At 43.6% G+C, this 15,306-nt stretch overlaps 1 protein-coding gene across 1 annotated transcript in view; it reads right to left on the minus strand.

Moving 5' to 3' along the window:
* The window catches only part of itprid2 (ITPR interacting domain containing 2), a 52,482-nt gene that overhangs the window by 6,578 nt on the left and 30,598 nt on the right, over positions 1–15,306 (minus strand). Inside the window, exons 9-17 of the mRNA XM_079277037.1 lie at positions 15,169–15,306; positions 14,605–14,665; positions 8,953–9,060; positions 7,819–8,164; positions 6,768–6,996; positions 5,892–5,943; positions 5,332–5,414; positions 2,203–4,026; positions 127–186 (exon numbers count right to left, since the gene is read on the minus strand). The exon at positions 15,169–15,306 is cut by the window's right edge and continues 10 nt beyond it. Of these exons, the coding sequence (XP_079133163.1) occupies positions 127–186; positions 2,203–4,026; positions 5,332–5,414; positions 5,892–5,943; positions 6,768–6,996; positions 7,819–8,164; positions 8,953–9,060; positions 14,605–14,665; positions 15,169–15,306 (2,901 nt within the window). The remainder of the gene's footprint in view (positions 1–126; positions 187–2,202; positions 4,027–5,331; positions 5,415–5,891; positions 5,944–6,767; positions 6,997–7,818; positions 8,165–8,952; positions 9,061–14,604; positions 14,666–15,168) is intronic.

Consider the following 15,306-nt stretch of genomic DNA (forward strand, 5'->3'; position numbering starts at 1 on the left):
GTTATGGAAGTCCAATGAAAGCTGTGTATTGTGAGATTTACATAGACTTTAAGTGCAGGAAGCCTCGCTGCTGGATTCTACACACAAACTAACCCACAGAAATTGCTAGATAAGTGATGACCTTACCTGGTGGTTGGGCAGAGCTGCTCTGTGCTCACTGAAGGCGTCCGGAGTGTCTGCTCGCTTCTAGATGGAGGGAGGACAGTGATGTCAGGACAGGAAGCGGAACAGGACAAGCTGATGAAAGGATATGTGCTAACCTAGTTAAAACGAAACTATAGGAAGTGAAGTCATTACCCCTGGTGTTGGGGTTTCAGAGGGGTTTTTAGGGGTCAGGAGCAACAGGGAACAGCTGATCAATCGCACAATTTTCCGCCTGCAGTGTTAACAGCCGTTGCTGCCAGTTTACCACCATTGAACTAGAGGCCCATGTATAAAACACCAGATCTAAAGAAAACTAGAAAATGCATTTCCTGCTGAAAATGCGTTGGAATGCTGAAAGCTGAAATGAATCTCAAAAACATTGCTGAAAATAGATATCCAATTTTTAAAAAATTGCAAAAAGCTTAGTAATTCAAAAAGTTTAAAGATTACAAATATGAAGTTATATCACCCTTGTCCTGAAAGACCTCTAAAGATCCCTAAGACCTGAAAGACTGTATGAGAGAGAGACATAGACAGGGAGAGAGAGAGAGAAGAAAGAATTTGTGAGAGAGAGAGCGAGAGAGAGAGACTCCGATATCTCTGGCAAACTTTCTCATTTGGAGATTGTCCGATGTTTTATCTTTTACAGCTTACATGACTGTTGTCCTGCTCTGCCATGTCTTTCCTCACCTCTCCCTCTTGTGTCGCGGTGTGTGTAAATGTCACTCGAATCAGGAAACTTATCAGAATACTCATGTCTGATCGGCCGAGATGCAACATGTAACAGCTGCAACAAATCATGTGTGTGCGGCTTGTATTTTAAAATGGGGTGTGTGTGTGTGTGTGTGTGGGGAGGGGGGGGGGGGGGTGGAGGAGGGGGGAAAGACCTCTAAAGATCCCTAAGACCTGAATGACTGTATGAGAGACACAGAGAGAGAGAGAGGGAGAGGGAGAGGAGTGTATGTGCGCGTGTGTCTGTGAGTCTGTGTGTTTATCAACATTACTAATTGGCTCAATCGCGAACACCTGTGTGCCTGAAGCCATTTCATGGCTCCAGGCTGTCTTTGATGAAACTATCATCAGACAGGCCCAGAAGATCATTTCAGACCCCACTCATATCCTCCACCCTCAATACCAGCTTCTTCCCTCAGGCAGACGCTTCAGAGTCCCCCAGTGCAGGCTCAACCGCTTTAAGAACTCTTTTGTCCCCTTGTCCATCAAAGCCCTAAATGGCAAGCTAGCCAGAGCTTAACCCTGGAACAACGATTTTTATTTATTTTAATATCTTAACTATACACTACTGGTGCGTTATACAATGGGCAGTGTGAAATATGTTTGTTGGCCATTGGCAGTCTTTTGTAAGTACTGTAGGTACTGTGTGTGCGGGTATGTGGACTGGCGACAGTCTGTGTATGTAATGTTTGTATGCAATATGTTATTTGTATTGTAATGTTTTTTAACAGCAGACACTACACTGTATGTATGTTTCCAAGACAAATTTCCTTCGGGAAAATGAAGTCTATCTTATCTTATCTTATCTAAACTAAGCTCAGCATAAAGTCTTAAACATGGGGAAACAGCTAGCCTGGCTCTGTCCAAAAATAACAAAAAAACACCTTAGAGGTGCTCTGAAGCTCACTCAGTGACATGTTTTATATCCTTTGTTCAATTTGTATGAAACCCAAAGTGTAAAAAGAAAACCCATACCGTATGGGAGGATATGTACCAAACTATGCTTTGGTCAGGACTTGTTCCAGGCAACCAGTGGACACTGACGGAAGTTACCGGTCCCAATAAAAGATTATTCACAAAATTATGGACGTGTTTTAAATTTTACCTCCAAATACAGGGGTAGCTAATCTAACATCTATAGCTAAAGTGTTAGCCTGATCATTGTCTGATCATCTAACATCTTGCGTTTGTTATTCCATTGGATCTAACTTTATGGCAACATAGCAATGAAAATAAAACCATATTTAAATATAGTGGGACTACAACCACAACGGACTACAGCTTAAGTAACAAAAGCTCAAGGGACTGGGACTGAGGAGGACTAACCTGGCTCAGATTCTGTACCGTTCCTCTGATGTCATGCAGAACTCTCCTCAGCTGCATCTCTGTGCTGGATGGGCCCTGGCTGGGTCCTGAACCTGGAGCAGTATGAGGAGCGAGCCCCGGGTAGAAACTGTGGCCGAGGCTTGAGGCCAGGCCTGGGAAGAAACCTGGAGCAGGAGGAGCGAACCCCGGGTGGAGGCCGTATTCTGGGGCCAACGGTGGACACTGGGTGACGGGGTGGGGAAACGCCAGGTGTGGGTTCATGTTGTACACATGGTTACCAAGGTAGGGTGATGCAAACTGTGAGCCGTGAGGAGAGGCATGGTAAGGTGACTGATGACCGTATAGTTGATTGTACGCTTGGTGGTGCATTGCTGGAGATCCTGGATGCAAGTTGCCCAGATTGAAGGGGTGAGGAGCCGTGGAAGCTGAGGGCTGATGCAAGTTGGAGAGGCTGCCGTGCTGAGAGACTGTGGGAGTTGTAGATTGGTAGAGACTGGTTAGACTAGAATGGTGGGTCAAGTTTTGGCGGTGGAGGAGGTTAGGAAAACTGGCGTATGGATGGAGAGGGGATGGGTACTGCGGAGGAGGGTTCAGAGAGAAGGGGTATGGGCTGGGGTTAAGGCTGGGGCTGGGATTTGGGCTTGGGTATATGTACTGAGCTGTAGGATTAGGATAACGGAACATTGTCTGCCCTGGATTCCAATTTTGCTGATTTTGGTTGGCAGTCATGTTCTGATGGAACTGGCCCGGCTGCTGCTGATTTGAGGAGAGATCAGGAACACTCTGGGTGCTCCAGGTGTGGGCGTCTCCTGGTGACAAGTCGTATGGAGGGCTGCTGTTCTGCAGAGAACAGGTTGACCGCAGTAGGTAGCGTGGGATGGGTTTAGGTGGGATGGAAGCTTCTGTGGGGAGCCTTGGTGGTTGGTTGTTAGAGTCAGGCGAGGGGGCAGGGTTTATAATAAGAGTAGACAGACAATTGGTTTGTCCTTCCTCCTCTTCCCCTTCGCCAACATGGTTGTATTTAAAGGAGTACCTGGGCTGCGTGCAGGATGCCTGGCCTCGACCAAACTGGATCCTGACAGAGGACACGATCCTGCAGGGCGAGGGGAATGAGGAGGGCAAGGAAGAGGATCTCTGTAGAGGGATACCACGTCTTCCTCGTTCTCCCCCTGGGGTTTGGGGCAAATCGGCGGACTGGGGGTTGACCCGCTGCTCACCCCGGGTCACCTGTTTCTGTTTGGCTCGGATCAGAGCACTGAGAACTGGAGACGAAGGAGCAGGAGGATGATAAAGTGAACCATAACCAGCCAAGAATGCATGCTCTTCTTTGGCCTCGTCCTCAGCACACACTCCCTCTGTGGGTGGTTCTGTATCTGTGGCGGTCTCATTCTGGTTCCGAGTGTGTTGTGGTTCTTGTTCTGAAGCAGTCTGATTCTGAGTGTGTTCTAATTCTGGTTGTGGCTCTTGTTCTGCAGCAGACATACTCTGGGAAGTATTTTGTTCTGGTTCTGAATCAGTCTGTTCCCCTCTCTCAACTTGCTCCTCCTCCCCGGTCTCATCCTGCTGCATTCCCATTGGTCTGTTCCTGGGGAGATGGTGGGCTGTATACTGGAGTATCTGCACTGAATTCCCATCATGCTTGTCTTCTCCCTTGGAATTACTTCTCCCATCAGCATCAGCAGCAACATCAGGCTCCGCCTCTTCCTCTTGGCCATCTGGCAGCTCGAATGCTGGCTGATCCATTGCGAGGGGCGTGGCCACATCTATTGACGGATGTGATGTCACAGTGGTCTCGCTGTCACAGCTGTCACTGCTCTGCTGCACCTATTCACAATGAATCGACAATTAAATAGCAGCGGTGGATGAGGTACTCCGATCCTTATATGAAGTAAGAGTACCAATAAAACAATGAAAAACATCTCCATTACAAGTGACAGTCCTGCATTCAAACTCCTTATCAAGTCAAAGCACAGTTTGAAGTATTATCTGCAGTCGATGCATCAATGTGTAAGTAGCATTCCACTGTTGTAGCTGGTCGAGGTGGAGCTACTTTTAACAACTTAATATACAGTTAGGTAGTTTCATTCGGTGGCATCGAATATAGGTCGGTTGGTCACAAGATAAATCTGACGAGTCACGAGATGATTAATAAGATTATTACTAAAACAAAGTTCAGCTCCAAAAATATATATACTGAATATTATATATATTATATTTTTGGAAGGGAATATTGGATAATTTCACTTACATAATCTTATGTAATCAAGCAGTTATCTGAGTGGTTTCGTGAAAAAAAAATCACAGACTTAACTGATCACAAATGACAGACATTTGATATCTTAAATATTTAATTATGTATGTATTTGATAAGCCTCTAACATTTTTTTATTTTTTTTATTAAAATGTCCCTCTGAAAACTAACTATATGTATATTAAATAAATGTGATGGAGTAAAAAAAATGTCCTTCTAAAATGTAGTGGTGTAAGTAAGTAGCAGCATAGGATTGAAATACTCCATTGATGAACAAGTACCTTACTTAAGCAGAGTAGTGAAATGTGGTAAATGTGCAAAGTTGCTTTCCACCACTGTTAATCAGCGGTTGAAAGTAAAATAAGATTCTGAGAACCTGCAGGGAAAGACTAATTAGGTTGAAGTCCCCATGAGATTAATTGTCTATTTAAATAAATAATATATCTATATTGCCTTCTTAAAAGGGAAAGGAGACTGCACAAAAAAATAACGCATTCACTCAAACGTGGACAACATCTAAATATGTGAACTGTAGTAATCTGCCAGAATTAAAAATGCCCAGTGTTTAAGCACAAACATTGCAGTGGCTTGTACTCCAATTGGGTGGGGGGTGGGGTGTGTGTGTGTGGGGTTCCACTCTGATCTATTGCGGACATATAAGAACCTGCAGCAGAGACACATGTTCCAGACTGCCTTACAAGTTTTCATTACATATCCTGAAGTCATTTTCTTCCACAAGTGATTGATTTGCAGGGATGTTTCCCCCTTCTGGTGAGATAGGTGCCCAGACTGTTCTTTCATGCGTCAGTTCAAATAACTTAAAGGTACATGTTGGTGATCTTAACTGAGACACAGCCAGGAAAGACACACAAACAGACCTTGAGGTAGCTGTTGGAGTCAGCAGAGGGCTCTTCAGCAAAACCACTGCTGTCTGACTGCTGACTGACCGTCCTCAACAGGTCTGAGGGAGACACAGACAATGACGCTCTGTTATTATTTTCGGCAGTACCCCTTCGGTCCAAATGGTGGCAGAAAAGAATCATTCATGCTGAGCATGAAGCATAAAGAGGCAGGACAGTGTGTCCTCAGTGCACTGAGACACAGGAAACGCAACAGATGCCACAGGCTGCACACATAAACTCTGATCGATACACTGGAAAAGAATGCAGCAATAAGCCAAGAACGAAAAGCGAAGAAACAACTAGCAAGTTAACTTGGATGCAGGTTTCAAAATGTTCCAAAAAAATATGCTTTGCAGATGTTTTATAAGTAAGAAAATGCATTCAACACATTTGTTGAATCCCAAATATACACACAATGCATTTTGTTTGTTTTCAATATTTTCATGAGAAACGTGGACTCTGAAACAATGAAGGGCACTTTCTTCTGAAGTTAAGTCAAAGTTGAAAGTTGAAAACAGAAGTTAAGGTGAACTCACCGGTGCCACTGGAAGTTCTGGGTGGCAAAGCCTCATCTTCGTTACTCTGAATCTGAAAGACAAATGACTTGTAAAAGACATTGGGGCCCACATGCTTATTCCCCTACGGCAGCAGACCTTTCATCAAGCTCCACACAAGGTGGGACTCGCTGAAAAAGGTTAACCCACACTGTTTTGTTTTTTTTTGGTGCGTTTTTTGACATACGCGACTTGCTGCTAGTTCACATAACTCCAATGTTTCACTTCTGGTGTGAACTCTGAGTCGAAGCACGTTGGATACACAGAGAAGAGGATTTCTGGTTTTATTTGCATGAATTTGACTCCTAGTGTTCGTGCTGGATAACTAGTGTTTACTGGCAACAGGGGGCACAGATGTACAACTCACAGCAGGATAATGCTGTTAATGTGGGGTGGTGAGATGGCGTCGTCAACCCAGGAGAACACCACAAAGTCCTCAGCGTGTAAGATAGGGCTGCCCCCATTTCGGTCTTAGTCGACAAAGATTTCTTAAGTCCACTCGTCGTTTTTATGCTTTTTTTTTTGCAAAAAGACTTATTTCCAAGAAATGTATGAGCACATATCTGGTATACACAAGATTTAAAGTGGTGCCGTTGTGTGATTCTTCGTGGAGAAACTCAGTTTAACAGACCCGTCAGTTAAATCAACTCATCGAATAGAATACAAAATCAACGAAGAATTTCGTTGGTCAAGGGCGAGCCTAGTGTAGGGTGGTTTGAATGATCAGCAACGACTAAGACGGAATCAGTGATAACGTTGTGACCGAGGACAACCCTACACCTCCTTTGTGACGGAGGAGTCCATACTTTCCCGAACGCAAGTAGGAAGAACCCAAGAGAACTGAGAAGAACAACGTACCTCCTCCATGTCGAAAGAGTCTGTGTTTTCCGTGCGAAGCTGTGCCAGCTTGAGCGGGGCTAGGGTAGGAGGAGCTTTCTCTGGGATAGTTGTCAGGATCTTCTCCTCCACCTGCTCCTCTTTGACCATCTGGGTTCCTTCCTTTGTTCTCTCATTGGATGACTGAGAGTCAGCTGACTCTGGATGATTCCCTCCATTGGATGCTGGTCCGGTTCTGCTCTGTTCAGGACTAATGGGATGCCAGATGTTATGGCACAGAAATTCGCATTCCTTTAAGATTTTGTTGATAATCATTTTTTACTTTAACTTAAGTATGATTTTAAATAAAGGACTTTTACTTGTAATGGAGATTTTTCACACTTTACTGGTACTTTTACTTAAAGCTACTATGAGGAACTATCAATTTGTGAGGATTTTGGTAGTCCCTGTGGACAAAAACGTTTTGGGGTAGCAGGCCCAGCAATACGGCCTGGGGCTCCCAGCAGGGACCAGCAGAGCAGCAAAGCAAAAACTCTGCTCCTGGCTCCGGGTCTGTCTGCAGTGGGCCGGCCACTACTGGAGGCCCAGCTAGAGTCTGAAGGAGATTCTGGTGAACCTGCATGATTTCGTCTGATATCTTCTTTTCTGGAATCCGACCTAGAGGCACGATGACGAGCATCAAGAATAACTGTGTCGAAATGGCCAATCTTCTCACTGATGGTCTTGCTTACTTAAGTAGGACTCAGAGGCATCAGTATTACATTGAGACTTTTTCAACAACCAGTTCAAAGTTCTTCACAGTAACTTTAAAGGATCCGAGTACTTCTTCCACCACGACAAACTGGTTTAAATTTTAGCTCGCTAACATTAGCTACCGGTAGGACTCATTGACACTGTGCATAGTTGTAGATTAATCATTCATATGTGGTTCAGTGCTGTTAATGAGCTTTTGAGTAGAACATATGACATCTCTCGGATTTATTGACTAGTCGACTGCTTTTTTTCGGGTAGTCAATGACTGCTAAAACGCAGCGGTCGAGAATACCCTAGCTACCGGTCCGTCCAGCAGTACCTGTCGTCTCCATCCCCGCTGGTTTCCTCGGCGACTGTCGCCAAGGAACAGCTGTCTTTCTTGCGCATGTGATTCTGGTTGACTGTCTCCGGCTGGTGGGCGGGGTCGGTACTGCAGCCGTCCTGCTCTAGACCGGCGTGTGCGTGACCGTTGGTGTGTGACTGACCAGAGGGGGCATGTCCGTTCAGCTGTGTCTGTTGGTTAGGCGTGTGTGCTTCAAGGGACTCGTAGGCGGCCGCGAGCAGGTTGTGTTTGGAGAGGGTGGTCTTGAGGAGTTTGGCGACATTCCGAGCCGAGCCGCTCCTCCTCAAAGGAGGAGTCAACTCATCTCCCCCTCCTTCCCGCCCTGAGAGAGATACAAGACCAACAGATCAGAATAAAAATCAATATAGTTCAAATGTAATTCTTCTTTTGTTAAAAATCTCTGACAAAATATATATTTGACAACTAACTTTTGGTCCATGGTGAACACTATTGAGACGCAATCGACTTTATGGAGCAAAAACTGTCACTTTATACAGAATATCGTCGACAAAAGACAAAAAATGATTTGGCAGCACAAATTTATGAGAAGAAACTTAAATCAATCAAATAAAAAGCAATTTAGAAACTAAAATGCTCAAACTTGGTCTTGACAAAAGTTGATTTGATCAACTAAATAGTGTATTCCTCTTCTAATAAAGGTTACAGCATTACAGATCAATTTGACTAAAAGTGAGTAAAATTCAAATGGACCTTCTCAAAACATTTGCAGTGAGAAATAGGCTATGCCCCTGCTGAATCTTTTTTTTTCCATTTTACGCGATGCCTATTTGGCAGGTTGGTCCAAGTTTGGTGAGCCCGGTGCATCACGCTGGGCGGGCTCATTTGAATGAAGTTGAGATTTTTCAACTTCATTCAAATGCAGACCTGTCAACGCAGCTCAACCCCCCTCCAAACCCGCTGCAACAGTCCCACAATGCACTGCGTGACTGCTTCTCCGGCTCTCCATAGGAAATGAATAGAGAGCGTTGAGACGCCCTCCTACACCGGATCTGTTGGAAATGCTCCATAATACTTTGCCCACAGCTTTTAAAAGTCTAGACTACAAAAGAAACAGTCCTTTGGTGGACTGTTTGTGGTTGCCAGGGTTACCTTGGTCCTTGGAGCTGATGCACTGGACGGGCTGACCAGAAACTTGACTGTAGAGCTGAAAGAACTCGTTGGCTACTGTGGTCAAGACTTCGATCTGACGGAAACGACCTGAAAGAGACAGAAACAAAACAGTTACAAAGTTCTTCACAGTTGCCAAAAGAGCAGAAAAATTAAGACACAAAGATGCTTTTAAAAACTTGCCCAGATTAAGTTTCTTGAAAATGTCTCATCTTCAGCCTCATGAAGCCCCCTCTCAAACCAGAATAAACTACACTAGTGAGTTTCCAGTGCAGTTCGTCTTCTTCCAGGAAGCTGGTGTCACCGACATTTCCCAAAACACTCCCTATTAACTGTATAGAGGTCTATTATTAATGTCTCCCATGTTATTGATAAAAGTATGGTAAAGCACCGTACTAGAATTAAGAAAAATGTCACACTATGCTTGTAAAAAATACTACGAATTGAAAGAAATGAAATCCCATTGGCTTACACAAAAATAAGAGTTTGGGATTCAACAACTATCTACAGTAAAAGACTGATTAGCAAAAAGCTTCATGTTTGGACTGGATACAGACGTCAGAGCCACTCCTCCCTCCCTCCCTCCCTCCCTCCCTCCCTCTCTCTCTCTCCCTCCCTCCCTCCTCCTTCTTCTTCTGTGGTTGTGTAAGTCGAGCTGTCAGTATTGTCTGTAACAAGACGATGACTTGCATACTTTCCTTCCTTCCGTGCTCGTCCCTCCTCCCCTCCCTGTCTAAATACTTGTCAGTCTGTTATGAAAGACAGACTTCTGTCTTTTGTCTGCCGCTCTGTTGTCACCATATGACTCGCTCTGATGTCAATCACCTGAAGTACATTGCACAGTGCTGCTCGCTCTCTCACCTCTGATCCCATTGTGACTTCTATGCCTTTTAACTAAAAGACAGACTAGTTTCAGTGGTAGCTTTCATTTACATCACTGTTGTCAGGTGGAAATCTCCTAACATCATTCTCATTTCATCTTAGATGACCGACTGAAAGGTCTTCTCTCTGGATGGAATAAAACTACTTTAACTACTGTTACAGTGAGTTTATACTTGCAGTAGTACTTCAGTAAACCTTTGTAAACACTGACGGATGCCATCACGAATGAAAAGTCCAATACGCAATTACATACTGTGCATCTTAACCAGTAGACTATCCGGACGGCCAAAATCAGCCCATCTTCACAGGAAATGACAGTAGTATTCAAACTGATCTAAAGGTATTGAAAAGATGATTTAAAAAGGTGGCCACAGTGACCTTGACCTTTGACCTTCTACCACCAAAATGTAAGAGTTCATCCTTGAGTCCAAGTGGACCTTTTCTACCAAATGTGTAGAAATTCTCTCCGGGTATTCCTGAAATATCACCGACATTAGGTCAAAGTGACACAGACCTTTGACCTCCAGAATCTAATAATTTCCTCCTTGAGTCCAAGTGGACATTTGTGCCAAATTTGAGGAAATTCCTTCCAGACATAATATAACATAATGCCTCCGGCACCAGACCGCATACAAACACGGCCTGTGACACAATCAGACAATCAGGTGCTTCACAACCAAACTGCCACCATTTGTGTTATAAGTCACACTCCTTCTCAGAGTCATAACTCGGTCAGCTCTGAACACACGGACAAGACACAGATATATATATAGATTCAGTGCGACTTGCTCATTAACATATCATTACACATAACAATATCTCCGATGATCATTGCAATTGAATGTCCATAAATCCACTTAAATCATAGGAAAAAAAAGACACCAACGCCAAAACCTGCCTGAGAATCTTCATGTTTTAAAGTTTTTTCCAATCTACTGATAGTTGTCTGTACATCCATGGGCACATTGCCAACAGGAACTGCTAATAGCTAATTTGGCATACTTTTAACGGAGCCAATTAGACCAAATGTAAACAAATTTACTTTTCCATCACCAAACAGCAGGTAGACAAAGTTAACAACTAGCTGATGAAGAAGGATTAACATTAAGCAGCTAAAGAGGCAGATGTTTTTCTTTGGAGTTAGTGGAGACCAAACCGGAGCTAAAAGGAGAGTGACGTTATCAGCTTGTTCTGCTGCCCCACAGTGACAAAAAAACAAATCTGGTAATGCACCTTTTTAAACAAGCTGCAAATTCTGAAAGAAACTACAAATAAATAAATAACAACCTTCTAGTTAAAACACGTAGGAAAGGAACGATGATGTTCAAGCTACAAACCAGTTAGTCAAACAGTTCAGAATTTTTCAGTCACATCTGGACTGCAGAACATGAACCCCTTATTACAGCAGCCGTGTGTGATGATAGTAATGCTGTGTGAGTCTGTTTCCTGCTGACTGCTGACTCTGCACTAATGCTCACTCTGAGGATCCTGAAACAGGAAGTGAGGAATAAGAGAAAACGACACGTACTCCCTATTTTTTTCTGTCTTCATCCCAAGAGATTCTTTCTGATGGTGAGAACAGAGCTTACATAACAAACAACACACACACACACACACACACACACACACACACACACACACACACACACACACACACACACACACACACACACACACACACACACACACACACACACACACACACACACACACACACACACACACACACACACACACACACACACGTCAGGGATCCGGGGAACCGATGGAACAGTATGAGAATGTTCTGGAAAAGAAAAAAGAAATCTTCCAGGACCAACTGACCGACCAGAGACGGTTAAAGGAGCAGTTAAATTAAAAAAAAATGTAAAACTGATCCAGCGCTGATCTGAGTCACTACAGCTTTTCATAAAGTTAGTTTGCAGTTTCAAGCCAAACACGTACTACGTCAGGTTCCATCAGGAAGCAATCTGCTACACCTTTAAATATCTCTGGATTCACAAAGAGCTCATGAATCCTCCTTTTTTTTTTTTCGTATGTGAATACGCCATAACATGGCCCTGTGAATGGTTCTCTCTGCTTTCACACCACTAACAAACTACACCAGAGTTCCCTCCTCTTCAGGTGGTCTCAACCCGCTTGTTGAATTTGCGACAGAGTTCGACTGACTCCTTTCACACCTGCCCAAATAAACAGAACCAAATAAGCAATCACACCCCAGTTTGTTGTAACCGAACCAAACAGGTTATGTATGAAGCCCATTCATCAGTGTCCCTCAGAGGGATCATACCCTTGTGTCTTTTTCTTTTTAATACTTAGCCCTGAGGGATGCCAAAGCTGGATTTATATCACAAAGTGTGTTCCAGTGATGGACGTTAATCAGTGGTTCAATGAAGAGCGTTCTAACAGTGAACAAGTGCTTCTGATGCTCCTTTATTTTCTCTCAGCTGGCCTTTTAATGAGTTCTCGTTCACAAGTTTATTGTGACACCATGAGTTGTTTTCCTCCCTGCCACTCCTCTGGACTCAGTTCACTGAGCTGCAGTGTGCGTGTGACCAAACAGCGCGTGACTCATTTAGTTGTTATCTGCAGATAACAAGACAATTAGGCCGTGATCCTGAGATAAGGAAACACTAGTTATGAAAGTCTAGAATGCACTGTGTCAGTTTGTTTGTTTTGGAAACCCAACATCCAGGTTAACACCTCTGGTGAACTTTGAATGACTGAAGGGAAATCTCAATCCCAAAAAAATGGGACGGCTGATCAGTTTGTTTACCAGTGTCAGTCACTCGCAATGATATCAGGTAAATTAATTCGACTTTTATGTGATGTTCGAGCATTTGGAAAAAATAATCTGAGTGAATCTGTACAAAAAAGTTGCTTCCGCTCCATTGTTTGATCTTTAACTTCCTGTCAACGCCAGAGGTGGGAATGTGTTTCATTGAGTAGTTGAACATCTGCTGCTTGTGATGTCTTTGGAACTGCATTTTGCCAAATATTTAACCAGTTTCACAAAATGATGAACAGCGCGAAGGACCGCCATAGCTGGAAGAAAATGAAACGTTCATTCGTGGCAGTCGGACAAACATCGACCGATATTACATCAGTTTTACCACACAGATCTGGGATCATCCGTTCACATTACGGTTCTAGTTTTCATGGTCAGGATGGGTTGGGTCTTTGTTATTTATTGTTTTATGCATTCAAAACAATAGGATATAATAACAGCTGTCTGAGTGTGTTTTAATACAATAGTTTTTCATCCAAAACGCAAAATCACAGTGGAGACTCAGTTAGATACACTATTGCAGAAAGTCCCGTTTACCATGACATAGGCTTTTAATTGATGTATAACAAGCTGATTATTTCAAATTATCTCATTCATCAAATATATATATTTAATAGTTTGTGTTTCAATCATTTCAATTTTGATTTCAGACCATTAATGTGAACATGTATGCGCTAGTTATAAGCTAGTTATAAGCAAGTTAACGGCGAACAGAACTTTGCATGTTTTTTATCTGATATCTGTGGTGGATGTGGTACTGTTGGTTCACATGACCGCCTCAAAAACGTTGACGTATTTTCCCACTTTGACAAATGTACGGCAGGCTGTGTTAACCGATCAGGACTTTTTACTTGTATTTCCTACAGCCAGCAATAGCAAGCGAAAGTTGAGAGACAAAACCCGAGATGAGACAATGAAAAATTGTGCGGCCCACATAAGGTCAGTAAGACTTGAGAAACTGGTGCATAGTGGCTAAAATACAAATCTGTTGCACTGAACAACATAAAGAATACACAGGAGTCCAAAATATCTGAGACAGGAAATCTAGTCAAAAACCTATTCATTCTATGTTGAAGTGCAAATATTTAGAGCTCCTCCGCTAAACAACACTCAAACTGTCTTGTAAAGCAAACTAGGATGAGTGATGATTTTTCAAATTGCCCAAAACAGCCATCAAAGTGTAAAATAAAACTTTTGCAATCCTGAAGTACTTTCATCTGTGGACATCTTCTCACACACACAGGATCTTTGTAAAATCCTTTTTTTTAAAGCACCAAAACAGTTAAACTGTCAAAAAGAAGAGAATCAGCTGTGCGTGTGCGTGTGTGTGTGCGCGCGTGTGTGTGTGTGTGTGTGTGCGTGTGTGTGTGTGTGTGTGTGTGCGCGTGCGTGTCTGTATGCGTGTGTATGTTCAATTAGGGAGCCAGAACCTTCATGCAAACACAAGCTTGAAAACAAAAAGAGGCCAGGATGTTAGTAGTGCAGGTTTGTGTGTATGTGCGTGTGTGTGCATGCGTGTGTGTATGCGTGTCTGGGACAAACAGATCTTTGTCCCTGTTGGCTCTGTTGCCCAGGCAGTTGGCAGACCAGCTAAAAGAGCTAAAGGACCCCACAAAACACCCCAATAACACTGGGAAGAGGACACACACACACACACACACACACACACACACACACACACACACACACACACACACACACACACACACATAGTATTTGAGCTTCACTTCCTCCGTCTACAGTTTCAGGACATGAACCTCCTCATCGCTAATATGGTTAACCCTCGATCGGCAGTGCTGAGGTATTTCGGCTGTCGCAGTACAACACACCTTTGAGGATGTGGAGAGTAGAGTACAGCCACAAACACTAGTACAGATGCAGGAGTACAGGGGAAAGTAGAGTACAGCCACAAACACTAGTACAGATGCAGGAGTACAGGGGAGAATAGGGAGAATGGAACGTACTAGTCAGAGCATAGTTGGGGTTCTCCACTTCCATGCGCTGCAGCTGAGCTCCCAGGTAGACCTGCAGGTAGAACCACAGGAAGTGATGTCATTAAAAAACAGTACCAGTGATCAACGGTGCAAGGCAGGCAGCAGACTCAAAAAAAAAAAAGTTGATCTGGTGTGTTCTCACAGATAAAATGATGTTGAAGCAAATATGCGGTACGAGTTTGGTGCTTTTCAGTAATTCTAGCAGAAGTCCACCATTTTGGTCCAGACTGAAACATCTAAACAACTATTGAATGGATTGCCATGAAATGTTGTACAGACATCCCATGAAGTGTCCTCTATTGTCGCCATGAGGTGTTTCTAGATTCAATTTAGTTTTGGTTGGTTTAAATTGGGCAGGACTGCGCGTTAGTGAAGGAGTATGTTCGTGGGTTGTCTGTCCGCTCACTCTGCTAGAGTATAATGTTATTATACTTGAGCTGCGGTCACCAGCGGTTCAGAGGGCTTTGAAATCACCCCAAATTTGTCGTCATGTAGAGTTTGTTTCCAGTGCTAACACACTGCCATCGTCCGTACCTTGATGTCGATGCCTCGCGCTGTGGAGGTGTTGCTGAAGAACCTGGAGGGAACTTTCGAGGCCAGGTTAGGTTCTTCTCGACCAAAACCAAGATTTAGGAGGATTTCTTCGGGGTCCTCCTCGTACAGGTCCAGCAG

Source organism: Melanostigma gelatinosum (genome assembly GCF_949748355.1).
Source record: "Melanostigma gelatinosum genome assembly, chromosome: 10".
Classification (NCBI taxonomy): domain Eukaryota; kingdom Metazoa; phylum Chordata; class Actinopteri; order Perciformes; family Zoarcidae; genus Melanostigma; species Melanostigma gelatinosum.